The sequence below is a fragment of the Pleurodeles waltl genome, chromosome 6, assembly GCF_031143425.1.
Source record: "Pleurodeles waltl isolate 20211129_DDA chromosome 6, aPleWal1.hap1.20221129, whole genome shotgun sequence".
Lineage (NCBI taxonomy): Eukaryota > Metazoa > Chordata > Amphibia > Caudata > Salamandridae > Pleurodeles > Pleurodeles waltl.
Window position 1 is genome coordinate 1542646317 of NC_090445.1, and position 19594 is coordinate 1542665910.

General features: G+C 42.4%; 1 protein-coding gene across 4 annotated transcripts in view; it reads right to left on the bottom strand.

The window, feature by feature from the left end:
- CLSTN1 (calsyntenin 1) overlaps positions 1-19594 on the bottom strand; it is a 392368-nt gene that overhangs the window by 252125 nt on the left and 120649 nt on the right. For 2 of the 4 annotated variants that reach the window (XM_069241166.1, XM_069241168.1), the window contains exon 3: positions 3222-3251. The exons of the other annotated variants lie outside the window; for them this stretch is intronic. In XM_069241166.1, coding sequence (XP_069097267.1) covers positions 3222-3251 — 30 coding nt within the window. The remainder of the gene's footprint in view (positions 1-3221; positions 3252-19594) is intronic. 4 annotated transcript variants of the gene reach the window in all.

Here is a 19594-nt window from a genome sequence, read left to right on the forward strand (position 1 = left end):
CTTATCAAATGTATCCACAAATTCCGAATTCCTATGGGGGAGCGTCTGGGAAGGCATTCGGGTTCACACTACTGGTGGATGCCAGCACCAAAAGAGTTTCTGGGGTGCGATGCAGAGTATATAAATTCAGGTCGCATTGTGCAGGTCTATGGCCGCGGGAGACTTGTATGTTGACTTCGGCTGAGGGGGGACAGACGCAGCAAAGTATAGCCCTAGTGCACAACAGTGGGTCAGTGAGGACTTCATTTAAGGGCAAAAGAGGTTTGGCCAGTGCCTGGCCAGGATGTAGGATCTTGGTTAAGGTGGTTGTCTTCAGCTCCATAAAGACTGTTTCTGGTCGGATGTGAGAAACCAACTAATTATCTGAGTAAGAGTTCAGCTCACTGGCATCCCGCAGGTCCATGCAGTTATCACCAATTGATGAGATGAGCACTTTCCCATTCCCACTATCTCCATATGGCTGGCTCTTGCTATAGTCCGAGCCAAAAGGTTGGTGTAATGTCTGGGAGCGAGTGCAAAATAATGTTATATAGTGTCAGAGCCTGATGGATTTAGTATAGGATGCAGAACATCATTAAGTTGCCTCAGTCGAGCGAAAGCCAGCTCTGAGTCAGACACCATGGTTGCATCGGTACAGAACCTGAAGCAGGTTCGAGGAACAAACCCGCTGGTGGTAACCCAACTGGAGGTTCCTGCAGATCCTTGGAGTCCAAAGGTGCACCAGTGGGGGACAGAAACGTGGTAAAGATGAGCAACATGGCCTATCAAAAGGCTTTGACATCACTGATGGACCTAGAAACATGGGGTGTATCGGGACCAAAGATGGAATCTTCTGCTTTGTTGAACAGGAGTGATACCTGAAGGTAAAGTGACACCTTCATATCTTCTCTGGAGCGCACAACTTTCAGTAAAGAGCAGTTTGGACTTCTCGTGTTTTATTTTTTTACAAAACTTCACACGTGAGTAAGATCTGCCTCAAAAGCGACTTCGAGAGCATGGTCTTCCAGGGCTCTACCAAGCAGACCTGTAGACTTATTTTTTTTTGGTTCTTGGATGGGCTTTGGATTAATCTGAGTGCAGTCCTCACAGACTTGAAGTTGTGAGTTGAACCCAAGCAGCAGAGGAACCCCTTGTGGACATATGTAAGTCATTTGCTTGCAACAGTTGCTGCAAAGTTTAAATCCTGTCATTTTAGGAGACCGCATGTTTCTTGCGCAATGGAAAGTTTTGAGAAAATCCCTTCACATGGTAAATAAAGAAAGAGCAGAGCTCCAGATCTGTGTCTGAAGGTGCTGAAAGAAAGGAACTGATCTTAGGTGGTGCTTATATGCAAGCTCTGTTCATCACTCCAGAGCGGAACTGCTTAGATGCAAACTCACACGGTGCACAGGAGGAATGCTACTTTTGAGTTTAACAAATCCAGTCTTGACCCTGGGGAAACTGACAAGGTCAGGAATATGCAGTTATAAGTATGCAACAGAAAACCAAGGATCATTGGGAAAAAAAGAGTAAACTGCGAAAGCCTACAAAGTACATTTGAATTATTGCTGTGATTCAAGCAAGCAGCATATATCTGTGTCAAAACAATTCTTCCCTGCGGCTTTATTGGGAAATTATCCAAACCAGGACACAATGAAAACAGGTGCACCTCACGTGATCGGCAAGATTAATACAGAGAATGAAGCTGGAGATTTTTTTTTCTTTTTAAGGAGGCAGCAGTAACCTGGGTAAAAGCAGCACTTCAATCTATATCATGATAGTTGATGTGCAAAAGCAGGATGTTGAGTCTAGTCACTGAGACAATGCACCGCCACTTAAAAAAAAAAAAAAAAAACCCTAACAGAGTACAAACTTTAAGTATTTTCTGAGCGGGAAAAATAGGAATACCTGAAGCAAGAAGATTCTCAAAAGGTATTTGAGCCTTCAAACATGGTGGAAAGGCTATGCAAATCAATTCTGCAGGAAATAATTAAAGTAAAGCCGATTCCAACAAGCTCTAAAATGGTCAGATCATACAATCACATGAGCAAAGAGTGACCTATTTCTCACACTGAGAAGAGGGACTTGCTGCGAGAGAGACACTCAAGACTGAGAATAATCTCTGAAGCTACTAGTGCTTCAACAGTGACTGGGACAGTTTCATTTTTAAAGGGCAGCGGTGATAAGTCACCAAATCCGTGACTGAGCTAGGGACGTGGAGTCTGCAATCCAAAGCCTAGTGGGAGTCCTGTGGTCTTTAAAGGGACACATCTTATTCTAATACAACATATATACACCATCAAAAAAGATCAAATATAAAATACTAGCCAAGGAAGACGACCACTACAGAAACTGCTAACCTAGGACCACTCTCAGGCACTCTAGGATTAAGCAGAAAAGCCTGTCAACCTGCTCCACAGTAACTATGCCGCCTGCAAAAACATAGCCACTCTACATAAAAGCATAGCTAAATATTTAGTGGAGAGATCGGGGGTCTTTTCTCCGACATGCCTCCTTCCCAAGGCACTAGTAGTTCAAGCCAGACACCGAGTTACAGAGTGGTTTACCCCAGCTCTCGGAGCAGTAGGAAGTATACTCTTTGGCAGCAGGAAGGAGCAAAGACTTCCTGCTGAGGTGATTCAGTTTCCCACTGATTGAGAGATTGTTGGTTGCAAGAAATAGCGAAGTCTTCTTTACTCACACTAGTGTTATGCATGAGAGCTAACCACTTGAATGCTCCTCATGGTGTGCGCAGGGGCATGTTCCACAGCTATGAAACGAGGCGCTGTTAAACTAATTGCTGAAATAGTTTACAATAATTTCCTACTGGAAGATTATATTCAATTTAGAGTTCATATTCTTGGAAGGAAGATAGGTAGGAAGGAATGCACATTTGGTGCAAGCCAAGTGCTGTGAACCCTGCTGAGGGGTTGCAGTGAAAAAGTTCAAACACCAACATACACACTGAACTCGCAACATGCATCTCACATTTTCGTTTTCCACAGAAGTGTGGAGAAAGAAACCACTCAAATGGATGTCTGAGGACTAGTATTTCTAACCAAGGGGTTTGGTCACATAACAATTTTTAATCAAGGTCAACTTGAAAATATAAAGAAATTGGGAGCATAAAATGGGGTGAGAGCATGACAGGATCTTCTGTTTGAGTGCTGATTCCCCATTTCATAAACAAAGTTAGTGGGTTAATAATAGTCAAAAAAGGGATAGAAAAAGCCCTTCATCACCTTCTTTGGTGACAGTCACCTCAAAACTCTCTAAAGAGGGGAAAAAAGATAAACCCAAGTCAGTCATACAGGACAGATCAAAGAGCAGCACAAACAGGAGGAATTATTCAAAATAGCTTTGGATACATTGCTTCCAGTCTGTCGCAGAAGGCCATGGTACCTGAACACAATAGGGCCTGCCCATTCACAGACTTACTTACCAACAGTGCCACAAGACAGCCTCTTTCCAGTTGGACCCACGCAAGTATAGGCCAACATGTATTTGCCTGCAACTCTGATAAAGGATACCACTATTTTTGTAGCGGTTTTCTTTCTAGGTTTAGATCGCGTTGCCGTTTCACCCCCCTCCATTTATCAATAACAACATTAAAAACTGAATTGTGCATTGGAAAAATACTCCGTTTACATCCTGCAACATCATGCATTTAACTGGGAAATTACTCTGGTTCAGTACTCTCTCTAAAAAGGGAAGATTCTTTATTGGCAACCACTGGGGTGAATGTGGTGCTGTAAGATCTTTTTCAAGAAGAAGATCTGGCGCTGCTCAGATCATATCAAACCCGATGAATGACACTAGGCACAAAACTTCACTTGCCCATTATACACTGTCCTATGTAACACCAACACCTCTACAGACCTAAAACACACCATACCACATTTATTTGGAAATGGCCAAGTAGACGTCGAAACTATAAAAAAACAATCGGAATACCTGCTAGTTTTTGTCTATGTTCACTCAGGCACAAATTCAACCAAGGGGCAGACAAGATTGACACCAAAGTAGCTCACATCCAATAGTATCTCACTGTGAATTACAAGGACACACAGAAACATTTACCAAATAAAACTCTGAAGCATAGAGACTCAGTCACTTCAATCTACTACTTACAAAATGTCCCACTGTAAATCAGATCAGCTAATACTTAGGTCTACAATATGATCGTGGAAATGAGGACATTTGTCTTATAGACTGCCAGCTAGGGTTACCCACTAATGGCATGTGGGATACAAAATAGCAAAAAAAATAATAATAGCATTGCTGATAACAATACTATTATTCTAGAGAGCATCCACTATCAATGATGTCATATTAAAAGGGTCCCTAGGGACCCACAGAACTGAATAATAGGTACGTTTTAATTTTAGAACTACATTTCCCAGATTGCAAAGACTTAGCTGGAGTCCACAGAGATGTTAATAAAGGCTTACCACGACATTTCTCTGAAGAAATGTTATCTTCTTTTCAAGGTGTCAAAATTCTCCAGTGAAGTAAGATGCTAGAGCTTGAAACTCCCACGGCATCATAGTCTCCCTGATCAAGAAGTTGTTCCTTCTACAACCATTTTCAAATACTAGTGATATTAAAGGTTATCCCTCTTGAATCCCCATTTAACCAGTCTCAAAGAAAACACAATAAGCCCCTTTTATTTCTCTTCTCCATGCAGAAAACACAATACCTCAAATCACACACTCTAGTCTTTTAGACTGACGCCAAAACCATTAGAGGCACCCTCAGCAAACCTAAAAGGCACAATTCATACATTAATTTTGTAGAAAGAAATGTCATGTGAGTTATGTCAATCCTACCACTTTTCAATAACTCTGAATAATTTAGTAAGAGAACCGAAATGTGTGTTGCACTACTTGTTTGACTGAATTATGTAATAACAGCATTCAAGTTCCCCCTAGGGAGTTGCTTTGCTATTAAAAAAAGCAATAAATATAAACTGTGCTTCTGACCAACTATCCTCTTCAGTGTTTCACTCTCCTCCAAAAAAGCAGTTGCAGTTGACCCAGGGCAATAGCCCACATTTGAGACCAGATACCGGTCTGTTTTAGATGTTGTGTGAGCTGACAGCAAGTACTTCTGCCCTCTCCCAGAGGAATGGCCAAGTATACAGTCGGGGCATTGGCTGCTAACTGCTACATCTCAGTCTCTTCATGGAACTGTCGGCAGCACAGTTTCATTAGGCTACTTTTGGGGATATTAAACTGGGATGTAATTAGTGTCTTACGCAAAGCTAATATGAAGGCAGTAAACAGTACACAATCAATGTGCTCTGGGCGTGGGCGGAGTATGATGTGGCGGAAGGCCATAACTGCAACACATTAAGAGCATAATTAACTTAGATCAGTATCCCTGAATAATAACTGTGCCATACGTGGGTGACCAAGTTGAGTCATGCAATTGTAAAAATTGCATGAAAAGTGCTAATGAAGTCTTAATCTGTTCCAGCATAGTACATGGATATAGTTACTAACAGCCTATGTTAGCAGAAGCTACTGTGTTTACAGCGTTGCCCAACAAATTTGGATAACACTGCAGATTTCCATAAGGAGCAGGATGGCGATGAAGAAAAAACAACAACAAAAAAAAGTACTTACCTTCTGTAATGATCTTTCTGGTGGACAGTGTACCTGCAGATTTAGCACTTCCTGAACGTCTCTTGGAGCCAGCCTGGATCAAGAAACTTCTCTTAGCTCTCTTCAGCTAGTAATTGGCACCTGCTCCATGCTGGCACCGAATAACTGCACAGGTGTGACATTATCGCAGCCACACCCCCCAACACACTGACATCAGTTTCTGTCAATTTTGTTCCACACCACTGAAGGCTGGTACAAGAACAGCAGATTAATCATTGGATGTGCGCACAGCACCTGCAACTCACAACGATTTTCACCTAAGTAAGGGCCACAAGAAACCCAGTTTAAATATTAGTAAACATAACTCACAAGTGGGAAAGGATTAAAATGGAGCTCCCCATCAATAACAAATGGTCCAGATCCTAAAGGAGCATCACAAAGAGTGTAGAAGAAACATGTTGGCGAGTTGCTTTACAAATCTGATCACAATCAAGAATATGAACAAGGGAGGCTAATTTAAAAGCAGATTAATGCAGACCAGGCTACAATGTAGCTTTTTTACGGTGTCCTCAGCACAAACCTGTTGGGCCAGCACCATATCAAAAACATAAGCCCTCAAACACAATACTATCAGCCAATTCATTTTCTGCTCCACACAACACCATGTGATCAACAGATTCTAAAATTCCTGAGTAAATTGATTTAGTGGAGGGGTGACAACCTGACAATATGATATTGACCATCTCCAGGGACAGTCGGATGTTGCTTAGTGTCCTAATCTCTAGGCATGACTGGGGGGGGGGCTTGGGAGGTTGCAATGCAGAGCTATACCCTTTAAATGGATAAGAAGGTCCACTCACAGAGGTAGATAAAGCAGTGAACACAAGCTGAGTTTCAGGAGATCTGCATAGGACATCCTCTTTGACTAATCCATCACACTCAGAATGATTTCAGCCAAGTCCTGGATATATTTCCTCTAAAGTCAAAAAGCCAGGGTATGAAAAGAAATACATAGGGTACTGGAAAACTCCACTTTAGCCAAAACTAGTTCCCCACAGACCCTGCAACATATACTGTGGGAAGTGAGCATTCTAGTGAGTGAGGAGATGGTCCATCTAATGGGCGCTCCACTGGGCAAATATGCCCTGAACGACCTCAGGGTGAAGAGATTACGCTTGGTTGGGAAGATCACGCTGAATCAGGCTGTTTATTCTGATTTTCAGCGAGCTTGGAAGATGCCTGACATTCAGATTCCATACACAGAGTTTCCTGAGAGAGGAGATGAGACCCCTGATACCTCTGCTTCTTGGCATCCCACATCACAGTTGTGTTTTCAGTTATGATTTGCAAAGGCTAAGCATGAAGGGCAAACAGAATCGTCTTGAGGACCAGATGAGTTGCTCACAGTTCGAGCAGATTAATGTTAAAGACCTGCTCCTCTAGAGACCAAAGGCCTCTTATCTCCAGTTCCTCCATGTACACACTCAGCTCATGCGTCGATGCGTCCAACACTACTGTGATCACTGTTCGGAAGAGTGTGAAACATCATCCCTTGCGAAATTTGCTCCTCGGCTGCTCTTCAGCACTAATCTGCAGCAATGTCCCAAGAGTTCTTATAGTGTACAACAGGTCACCCCTATGTTGGAATTACTGCCAACTAATGCACCACGACAGGCCTCATGTACCAGCATGTGTACATGACCAGTAGTATGTAAGAAGCCTGGAGAACTAGCAGGCAGAAAAACTATTAAGACTGGAATCTGAGATCCCTCCTGAAACATAAGAATCCCATCCCGAACCTCTGAGGCGGAGGGACTCTCCAGGATGATGTGTCCAATACAGCCCAGTGAATAAGAGGTGCTCAGAGGGCTCTATCCGATACTTGGGTACATTGATGGAAAACCCTAAGTTGAAAAACAAGGACACTGTTGCCTGCAGATGGTCCAACATAAGTGGCAGTAAGCACCCCTTATGCACCAATTGTAGAGGTACAGAAGCACAAAGGCTCGTGACTTTCAAACATGCAACGCAACCACTGCTTTCCCCCTAAACACCACCCAGTAGGCAACATTAGCCAGAACCAGTTGACTGCAAACTAGGAGTGTCTGGATCCTACCAAGAACCGTAGGTACCTCCTCTGTGATTGAAATAGTAACTGGAAATTTGCCTACTGCAAGTCAATTAACCCCATCCAGTCTTAAACTTCTAACGCCAAAGTACCTGAGCCAGGGACAGTATGTTGAACTTTCCTTGTGCTGGTAAAACCACAACAGCCTGAGGACCAGCATCATACACAGACTGTCATCCTTCTTGAGGTCAAGGAATTAACACAAGGGATCCTGAAACTAAAGGGTCCGACAGGGACTTTGTTTGAAGGGCAGAGGACAGCCCCTTTCTATTATTTGCAAGGTTAGCCTAGTCTGAGGTTATAGTGCTCCGGGCCTGCAGAAACCAGACACACTTCATCTAACCAGCCACACATGATTTTTTTTAAAGGGGAAGTTAAAACAGATTTCAGTGTGTTGGGGATGAGCAGGATGGCTGCTGGGCTTGATATTCCCTTCCATTAGCTCCTGTATTGTTACAGAAGTTGATTTAGCTACTGTGTCGGATAAGCGGGCTACCAATGTCAAAAGGTGAACTCCTTGGATAAGCCATAAAATAAACTATTTCTTTTAGTCCTGGGATGGGGATGGATATAGATATAGCTCAACCCACCCTGAACTTCTCCAAGGTAAAATCATCCTTGTTTCGAAACAAGCATGTCCCATCTAAGGGCTACGATTATGCACCTTAGCAATGTCTTTACATCACCAGAGAAACCAGTCAGCATAAGCACGCATGTATGTATGTATGCTTCCAACAACTCATGGCTCTGGCTACAGAATCCATGGTATTCAGGTTTGACCCAATGATCTGTGTGAAAGCAGCCTGTCCACCTTTCACTGCTTCTGCAAGGTGTTATGGGAGGCTTCAAACCGCCATGGCTGCTATGTCCCACAATGCATGGGTATAGCTGGCAAGCAGCCTTCATCCACATAAACACTAAACTACCTGCCAAGACCAAAACACTTTTGTACCCACCACGTCTAGTTTCATGGACTCTATATCTGACGGGGCTGTCAGAAAAGCACTTTGTTCTTGCACTGTGCATAATGGAGCTTGCACCACCCAACTCTCTGGGAAACGGTGGACAGAGAGAAAGGCCAGATCTCCACCCAAAGAATACCTGAAATCCACCTGGTATACACATTAAGTAAGCCAAACAAAAGGTTTTGTTTGGGGAGTGGCAATAATAACTACATTCCACACTCATAATATTTTTAAAATATAAGTATTTTATTAATACGATAAAAAAGTCTCTTAAAAACAAAAACGGGCTCAAAGGGTGGCAATCAATCATGCAGAGTGGGGATGCACAGGCACACGGCAACTTTGTATCATGAAAGGCTGTTGTTGCTATTGAAAAACAGTAAAGCACCATATCATCACAAGTTTTGCAACTGCGAAACCAATTGAAATAAAAGATGTTGCTCATTGTTTGGCCCTGAAGATGGAGATGACTCTCTGAAACACATTTGGACTGGGTGTACAACTCAATAACGTATAACAGAGCATAATTATAACAAAGCACACTAAATAAAAGGCCAACAAAATAAAGTAGCAATTTTGTCCTGAAGAAAAAAAGCAGGGCCTTGGATTCAGTTATACAGCCCAATGGTAACCAAGAGAAAAGTTAGCAAGCAGAATGGTGCATGGATAATTGATCACTGAACCTTTGTTTATTGATGTATTCCATAAGAACACCAATAAAGAGACATTTTAAAAAAATGAAATAGTACAGCGTAGATGCACGATTGCAGTCATGCTATTAGAAATTAATACGCAAGCAATGGTGATTTTATATGGTCGAGCGCTGAAATATTAAAAGGCAGTGAAGGTTGTGACTCCACCGAAGTGGGCTGAGAGACTTATCAAATTGTTAGATCTGTGGGAATGGCAAGGCTAGCGACCCAACATGACTGATGCAAGCTTATAGAGCCCAGCCGCCACCTGTCCAGAACAGACTCAGAAGAGCACAGCAGAATCATTTAACCCACCCCACTCTTGTCCCCCAGACTGCATACATTCATTTGCTACCAAAACCGGGGTGGCGGTAGCAATCACCAGGACAACAGACTGCTGAGAGGAGCCACGAGAACTCCAAATTGGTTGCGTCGACACAGGTTTTCGCAGTGCATGACCCAAAGATGATGCGGGGAGCCCAGAGAGGAGAGACCATAGGTTCGGGCTGTACCGGACATCTGATACAATCGCTAGACATAGAATGGAAAAAACAGGAATAAGCAGCCCAAACTTCTCATGGCCTAGAGGAGCAAGGTGACTTATAATGCCCGAGTTAGTTACTTACCAGTAGGAGTAGTTTTGCAGCTTGAAGATTTTCTGGATTCACTTGCATTATTCCACCATCTAATGGTTGGGTCTGGAATAGTCTTTTTCCTTTTCATTGCCAGGGAGGTGGGTGGGTTGCATGTGAGTCCAGAAAACTAAGCTGCAAAACCACTCCAACTGCTAAGCAGCGATTAGCTTTTGAAGCACAAGTCCTTTTGTGGATTCACACGTTGTGTATTAGATGATGTAGCGGTATCCCCGCCTATGGGATGGCTGGCATGAAATGTGGAGGTTTTAGCCAACAGGTGATGAAGTACTCTTTGTCCCACCTGTGCTCCTCATTCATCTGGATAACCACGTTTTGCAAAAGTGTGTGGTGAGGCCCATGTTGCTGCTGTGAAGATTGCCTCCATTGGTGTATTTACTAGGACTGTTAGTGTTGCACCCTCTTTCCATGCTGAATAGGCTCTTGGTCGTGTGGACAGTGTTATTCCTGCCCTAGAATAGCAAGTCTTTATTGTTTCCACAATCCATCTTGAAATTGTTCCCTTGGATATTTCTGAACCCCGGTTGCTTTGACACACAACAGATAGATTTTGTGACGCCTTTTTGTCTCTTGCAGATAGTACATTAAAGCACTCCTTACATTCAATGCATGTAGGGACCTTTCTGTCTGTGTCTTCAATTCTTTGAAGAAAGGTGGTAGCTGAACAGCTTGGTTAACATGAAACTGGATTATCACCTCTGGCATAAGATGGGGGTTAGTTCTGAGGACCATCTTGACATTGTGTGATTGCAGGTATAGATCCTGAATAGATAATGCTTGCAATTACCTTACTCTGCATAGCGATGTGATTGCAATTAGGAACACTGTCTTGAGCATTGATGATTTTAAATTAGTTTTGTGGATAGGTTTGAAGGACTTTGTAATTAACTGCATTAGCACAGTATTTAGCTTCAACAATGGGGCTGGAAATTATCTTGGTGGGGCAATTCTTTTTGACCCTTTTAAGAATCTCTTCACCACTGGGGATGTGAACAAGCTCTTACCTGAAGTGCCTCTGGTGTATGTTACTGTAGCTGTCAGGTCTACCTTTACGGATGGATAGATTTTTAGCCTAGTATTTAACAGATGAGTGAGGTACATTAACTCAGTTTTCTCTCTTGTCCTTGCCTCCAAATATCTGTTGTTTGTGCATCAGTGAATGCATCTTCCCCATTTTGCTCTATTACAGTTTCATGTAGTAGCACTTCTTGCTTCCTTCAGGATTTCCATTGTTCTAGGCAGAAGTCCGAGGGGTTCAATTTCCATTGTTCTAGGCAGAAGTCTGAGGGGTCCAAATTCTAAATGTTCAGGAGCCAGGCCGCAAGGCTGAGTGTTGCTAGCTCAGGGTAGTACCCTCTCCCTCTCCTGTATTGTTAGAAGATCCTGTTCTACATTCATTCAGGGATGTGGAATTCCTATCGCTCGCCGCCCGGGACATCTTGTTTGGGGTCAAGGGCAACAAGTTTTTATGTTTACTTTGTCCTTGGGACAAATAGGCCCAACCCTCTTCAGCACAAACCCTTTGGCTGCTTGTTTACAGGGAGTGGAACTCTCTGCAGTTGAGGTAATGTGTTTCCAAAAGATAATGCTGTTCGAACTTGTATTTATGGTTCATTATTTGAAAGCCTTCATTATTAGGGTGAGTGCTGTAAATAAATGTTTTAAGGTCACACTTCACTACTGACGTTGGTTCCAGTACAAAAAATAAAACGTGTAAACACATGTTTGAAAAGTTTAGGCCATGAGGCTAAGTATAATGCTCCCAGAATGCTCTCTGATTAGATGCAAATGAAGTGTCATTTAGTAAAATGTTTTGATGCATGCTAGTATTTCCCAAAAATATTTCTAATGGAAAATCAGTATAACCATTTTCAACACGATTATGGGAAGCATGAAAATAAACAAACACTGACAAAGCCAACTGATCTGACATATTTTTATGTCTTTTAGTTTCATCAATGCGTGTCTTGTTTTGACATGGCTTTTGTAACACTTTATTGTTGTAGGAGCTACCAGGCCCTCAACATTGTAACAAACACTGGCAAAACCCCCCCAAAACGTTTTTGAACTCTAAAAGCACACGTTGCCACCAGTGGCATAACAAAGACCCCGCAGCCGCCCTCCAGGGGGCCCCTTCAGCACAGCACCTGCCCTGAGTGAGTCTGGAGAGGGGGCTCCTCCATGTTCTTTGCAAAGGGGCACCCTCCAGTTTCGTTACGTCACTGATTGCCACTGTAGTTCCTGACACTGAACAAAACTACTTTGTGTGCCAATATGCTCCTTGTTGAAGAGCAGAATGCGATCACTCACAGTAAAGCCAGCCGAAAGAGAGAGAAATAGAAGTTTAATAAAAAACAAAATGTCTTTGTTAACACCAGACCTAATTAGGGACCAAGACCCACATGTAGGTAGCTTTTTGTGTGTCGCAAACAGCGACTTTCGCTGTTTGCGACGTGCAAAAAGCACATTGCGATGCACAAACCCAGTTTTGTGATTCGGTAACCTGGTTACCGAATCGCAAAACGGGTTTGCGACTCGCAATTAGGAAGGGGTGTTCCCTTCCTAATTGCGACTCGCAGTGCAATGCAGAATTGTTTTGCGAACGCGGGAGCAAACCAATCGCAGTTTGCACCCATTTCAAATGGGTGCTAACACTTTTGCAAAAGGAAAGGGGTCCCCATGGGACCCCTTCCCCATTGTGAAGGTCACTGTAAAAAAAAATTCAGAGCAGGCAGTGGTCCTGTGGACCACTGCCTGCTCTGAAAAAATGAAACGAAAACGTTTAATTTTTCGTTTTTGTAATGCATCTCGTTTTCTTTTTAGGAAAAAAAAAAAAAAAAAATGCTTTATTGAAAAGCAGTCACAGACATGGTGTCCTGCTGTCTCCAGCAGGCCACCATCCCTGTGAGGGCCGCCATTCGCAAGGGGGTCGCAAATTGCGACCCACCTCATGATTATTCATGAGGTGGGCATTTGCGAAGCCCTTGCGAATCACAGATGGTGTCAGGGACACCATCCTACATTCGGATTTGCGAGTCGCTCTGACTCGCAATTTGCGGGTCGCAAATCGGAACCTACCTACATGTGGCCCCAAATTCTTAAAGAAAGTCACAAAGTGCACCCATGGTATATGTGTACCCCTATAAAATATTTGTGAATTTTAGCATGGGTAAATACGCATGTGTAGATTTGCTCATGTGAAAATCTATTGAGCATTTGCAAGTTAATTTTCCCTCCAGCCACTTTCTTCCCAACCCTGGAAGAAGTTCTAATTCTGCTATTGTCAGGAGTAAATGTCCAACCTTTCTTATTATGGGAAAATATTAGAGAGAAGCTGGTGAAAATCTTTAAAACATGCAGGTTAGTAGGTTTGCAGACTCAAAGGCATTCCAGCCCTGGAACTATTGCTTACTGCTTCCTCCAGCCCCAGTATGCAGATCTGCAGAAAGGTGGCAAAATAAGGAAATTGCTACAGCAGGGATTGAAACTGCAAGTATTCAAGCCCTACTGTGGTAGTAGCCCTGGCATAATCAGAGAGGCTATTATCAGAGCTCTTACATAATGAGATTGCTGCCATAATTTGGCGCCACACTACATGGCACCAAAGGGACAAGTAGATCTTTTTACAGGACAAGTAGATTTGAGAAGCAACCTGTCCCCTGGACAAGTAGATATTTTAATAAATTCCACACCCCTGATTCATTATTTGGCCCTAGTAGGTCAGATGACCAGGTTTGTCTAATTCATCGTGGTGCAATGAGGATGAGATGAGTCACTGGTTCTTGGCCTTTTCCAGCATCTTCAGGATTAGGGGTATTGGAGGAAAGGTGTAAGCAAATCTCCCTGACCAGTTTATTGACCGAGCATTCCCCTCTAATAGGTAGTGCTGAAACCTTGAGGTGAAGCGTTGGCATTTTGTGTTCTTTGCTGTTGCGAACAGGTCTATTTCTGGTCTTCCCCAGGCCCTGAATATTTTCTCAAGTGTCTGTCTTAGTTCCCATTTGTAGAAGCTGCTTTCTTGTTTGCTTAGTCTGCCCGCCTGTCTATTTTGTTTTCCTGAAAGGTGAACTGCTTGCAGTGTAATCTTCCATGGTATTGTCCATTTCCGTATCTCTTGGGCTGGTTTGCTCAAGGAGAATAACTTTGTTCTGCACAACATATAATCAGTACTTTCTGTCCAAGGCTTTGGAATGCGGTACATGATAACCTAGCTTGCGTGGCCCATTCTGGAGACAGCTTCTATCACTTAGACACAACATTGCATCAGAACTATATTTCCAATGTGGTATGGTTTATTATATAAAAAGTGCACTGACCCAATGAGGTCAGAGGGCAAACCGGCCACGATTATCCTGCGGCACGCGCTGTGTGACATGCAGCTTGGCTGGCGCTGATCTGTCAACTCCCAGAGAGGATTGCCATCTGCACCACAGGCTAATTCTGGACACTCATTACAGGTATGGGGCTGGGACTTGTCCATCAGATCAAGACAGGCAGAAGGCTACAAACACTATGCCCTCAGAATAGACATAGCATTAGGTAGGAACCTCTAGTACATCAAGAACCACATACATCATGGTTGGATTGTTCATCTTCTTTACCATGTTCGTAATGCTGATTATCTAGCTTTGTTTCATCAACCTAAATATTGCAGCTCACTCTATAAGCTAGACTGCTACTGTTTCAATAAATGTACTGAAAACTTATTTTGCATCATTTTGTCTTGGCATGCATGTGTAATAGTACAAAAGGGGTATGATCTGTTTCCATGGCTTCCTTGCGGAGTCGGGTGTCATGTTCAGGTTGCCATAATTCCCTTTTACCCAGGTAGGTTTGGGTGAGGCACAGTGAGGTAGCCAAGAGTTAGGCTGGCAGTTACGAATTGCGCCGACAGACTCAGTCTTGCACGTTTTGCCATTCTGCCGTCCCAAATACGCAGTCCAGTTACCAAAGTAGGAACCACATAACAGAACCCTCTTCGGTTTAGGATATGCTGGTCTGTCCTTGAGTTTAGTGTCGCTTCCAAAAACAGCTTTCCCTGTTCCCGTTGTGGTGACGATTTTTTGTGGTCTAGTGAGATACCCAGACATTGTCACATGGATAATTCAAGCAGTGATAACACTACATTTTTGTTTGACAGGATAGTAAAGGTACAGTCGTCAATGTATGGGTAGACATGGATAACCCTGTATTTGTATGTGTGCTCCGTCTGTAGAGAGGCACTTTGTGAAGGCTTGTGGTGCTGATTTTATGCTGAAGGGCAGTACTATGAATTGGTAATGCAACTTGTCTAAAATAAATCTGAGTTTTTTGTGCCTTTGGTTCACTGGCATATGTCTGAGGAGATTTTTTTTCCCACTCCTGTGGGTAATTTTTTTATTCTGTCTCCCACTGCTGTTATGCGGGGCTGGTGTTGAAAAGCAAGTCATTTGCTTGTTGCTCTTCCTCCTTGAAGAGCTTGTCCTCTTCCCCTTCCTCTAGCACAAAAGGTCTGTCTAGCTGGATGATGCCACTGTTGGTACGTGGTCTGCTGAGCGGTTTGGTGTGAGCTGCATTGTGGTTGCTGCCCCAGTAAGAAAGACTATCTGTCTGTGGGTCTTCGGGCTATGTGTTCTCCCCTCCTTAATGATCTTCTGTATTATAGAGCCTCCAATGGCTTAGTTGTTTCATTGTCCTTTTTAGGATCAACCCGGTGATAGAATGTGCTAGGGCATGCATATCGCTTGCGTAACACTTTGTATTTAGAAAAGGGCTTTGAGCCCGCCTGTTGCTTATCGTTTGCTCTCTTGCCTGGCACTCTTTACAGCCTCGCAGTTCGTCACGGCTAGCATATCATCATTTCCATTCTTGTCAATGGAGCGGGGACCAAGCACCAATTGATTCAACTTAAATCAGAGCCAATCCACTGCTCCAGATGAGACTGAAGTACTATTTTGTTCTTTTTAACTTCTAGTGCCCTGAAAAAGGTCCAATCCACAGTGCTCCTCTCCAATCCACCTCACTTCAATCTGCCGCTCCCCACTCCACCATTAATTCAATCCAGTCAACCCCCGTTCAATCTACCCCACTCCAATCCATCCAGCCCACCCCAATCGACCCCACCCTAGTCCTATCACTTCATTCCAATCCACCTGTACTGATCCAATCTAATCATCCCACTCCAATCCACGCCAATGCAATCCCCCTCAGTCTGTTTCAATACACTATACTCCAATCCACCCTAATTAATTCAATCCACCCCACTACACAACCCCACTACACACCAATCCACCCCACTACACACCAATCCACCCCACTACACACCAATCCACCCCACTACACACCAATCCACCCCACTACACACCAATCCACCCCACTATACTTCAATACACCCCACTATACTTCAATCCACGGCACAACCCTCTGCCACTGAACCACTGTACTCTACTCCACTCTCTGACACTCTACTCCCTCACTCCACACAAGAAACTTTTAGCAATGCCACACCGAAAGGAGAAATGACCATGATATTAACACTTTATGCATCAAGTCATGGTCAGGACAGCTTCTTAGGGAAGGAATTATGAACACTTGCAGAATTTAATAAGGGATTGATGATCCTCACAGGAAATATCAACAGTCTTACAAAACACACTAGACAGATCCACACTCACCTGGCTCACCAACAAAGAGATGTCATAGCAGTCTCTAACATGCACACACCTGGTTACGCCTCGGCTTGCGGACACAAACGCAAGGAATAGGACATGGAGATTATGAAAACCTCTCATTCAATATTCAAGTAATAGAGCTAAGATTTCAAGCTGCTATAAAATAATACACTGTCATGATCAGAATTAGAGATACTGCTCCAAATACATACTGGGACACTAACAGCAGTACTCACTGAGGAACTGATTGCTCTGGCTACCTCTGTAAAGAAAGAAACACCACTAGAGCATGAATAACTATAATAAGTAAAAAGGATGTTAAATTAACCTGAATTATGGTCATAATTGTAATAAGGAGAGATTATTAAAACATATACAATTTTCATTTAAACCTTTATCAGAAATAAACTTTTGGAATTAGACTGTAACGCTATAAACAGTAAGAAACATGGTGATGTTACCCTATTGTTAGACCCTAGAGGGCATAACCCCATGAGGATGTAATGCACTATAACCATACAATTAGACTCTAGACAACTTTTCTAGGGCTAACAGGCCTACTGTAATATTACAAACAAGGCCTTTAAATCCAAACTTTTCCTAGCTACAAAACAAATGTTCTAGCCATGAAAAAGCTTAAAATACACTGCTGAATGGTGGGAGGGGTTATTATTTTGGAGTCACCACTAACAGCATAGGGACCCAGAGATTATATAGACAGAAAGAGCATATTGTGGTCAATGTTTTGAAGGTCCATTGTCCTAGGACCACCACAGGCTGAGTTATGATCAAAAATGTTTTCTAAAAATAATGCCCTGCAAAGCATTACGGTACAAGTTCCCATGCCACCAATATTTTAATATGTTGATATGATGGCAATGCTTGGAACAGCCCCCTAGAGGACACCACAAATGAAACAGCATTCGTAAGAAACATGGTCATGTACGTCTAAAGTTAGCCCCTAGAGGGAATAACCACATTAAAGAAAGTGCATTAAATAGTACAAAAAGAAAATGGCTATAATTAATGCAGAGTAACCACATATGAAGCCGCTAGAGGGCATAGTGGATGATATATTTTCAGTGGTAACATGCCTACAGCAATATTACAAAGAAGGCCCTTAAAACACAAGCTATCCCCAGCTAGAAAACAAACGTTCCAGCCATGAGAATGCTTAAAAAGACACTGAATGGTGGGATGGGTTATTATTTGGGGATCCTCACTAACCCAGACACTGGAACTATGCCCAAACAATTTAGACACTATAACCAATGTGGCCACAGAAAGAACACTCCGATCAGGAATACAATTAAAAGATTTATTACGGACACAAACTGGAGTCATATAGACAATGCGTAAAAACAAGTTATAAAGGTACATAATCACCAAGGGTTGCCCAAGGCGTCAAAATAAATTCACCCTAACAACGAAAACTAGGCATTCAGGAAGAATAATACACAATGTCAATAAGAATATCTGTGACACGGATGTCACATGATGCTCAGAATTTACAATCATTAGTCAAATCAAATTTAGCAGAGTCAATAATCTTTGGCTGGGCACAGGTCAACCCTACTGCTAACCAAACCAGGAAAATACATGTGTGGGGAGAAACATGTCGACAGAATACAAAAAGGGCAATAAACATCTGGGAAAAGATAATCGTGGACTGCAGAATATACGTTTGAAAAAAAAAAACACATTAAAAAAAAAAAAGTGTAAATGTCAGCATATCAAAAACTCAGGAACGAGTCTTCAGAAAGGGCTAAATAAAAAAATTACTAATTCTAAAAGGGACATTTCAGGGGTAAGGGCGAATGGCAGAGAGGACGATATATCTCCAGGGTTTCAGCACTCAGGGAATCTTCATCAGCAAAACATTAGCAAGTATAAGGATAACCTCTGCAAGCCGCAAAGGTCTGATGGGGACTGCTCAGGAAAATGCTGCAGACTGACCAAAGTTCAAATGTTCACTGTCATTTCAAGATACTTGAATTGCTCAGATTTGCCAAATATGTCAGTTCATGTTACATTGAATAGGCATTTACCAATCAAGACCAGTTGGAAGGCTCTCTTCCTAGGCATGTCATGGGGACATCTCCTTTCCGGGTGACGCCAAGCAGGTATGAAACAAATATATACAACCTCAGTCCTTGTTTCTGCAATGTAATGTTTCCAAGGACAAATGGGTTCATCTCTGCACATTTAAATAATGAACTTATTACAAAAAGACTGCTTCTCATGGGAACGAAATCTGGAAGAAGACTTAACATTTTGAAAAAATAATTCAATACTTTACATGGCTACAAAATGCAAGCTCTGTACTCAATATGGTATAGTAAAACACATAATATTCAAACTTATAAATTCATCATAATGTTTCATCAGTATAAATAATACATTTCATTTAAATGAAAAAATGGCTTTATTACATTTCATTAAGTAGAACAGAATTGCTTCTCACTGTGCACACATTTTCAAACTCAATCTTTCATATATCACAGGAAAAAGTCGATATTATTTCTATGTGCACTTTTAGTCTGTCATCTAAGTTACATTTTAACATCAGTTTTATTCCTCTAACATTTGATTTAATTCAAAAGGCACCTAGGTTGAAATACAAGTAATTGCACATTTAAAATGCATGACAGTGCCTTGCTAAGTTATTTTTTTCAATTCTTACTTTCACTAACTAAAACTGGTCACATCCTGATGACTTTTGTGACATGAGGGACAGCACTAAAATGTACACACTTTCAATAGTTTTAATTGCCGTGGCTCTTTTAATACTGAGGCATTCTATAGTATGAACAGGCTGCTGCTGAGTCACCAAACTCTTTACCATTGCGCTGTCAGACTGTGACTTAGAAGTTAACCGTTTGTTATCTATATTTTACTTTGCCAATTAGACCCATCTCAAC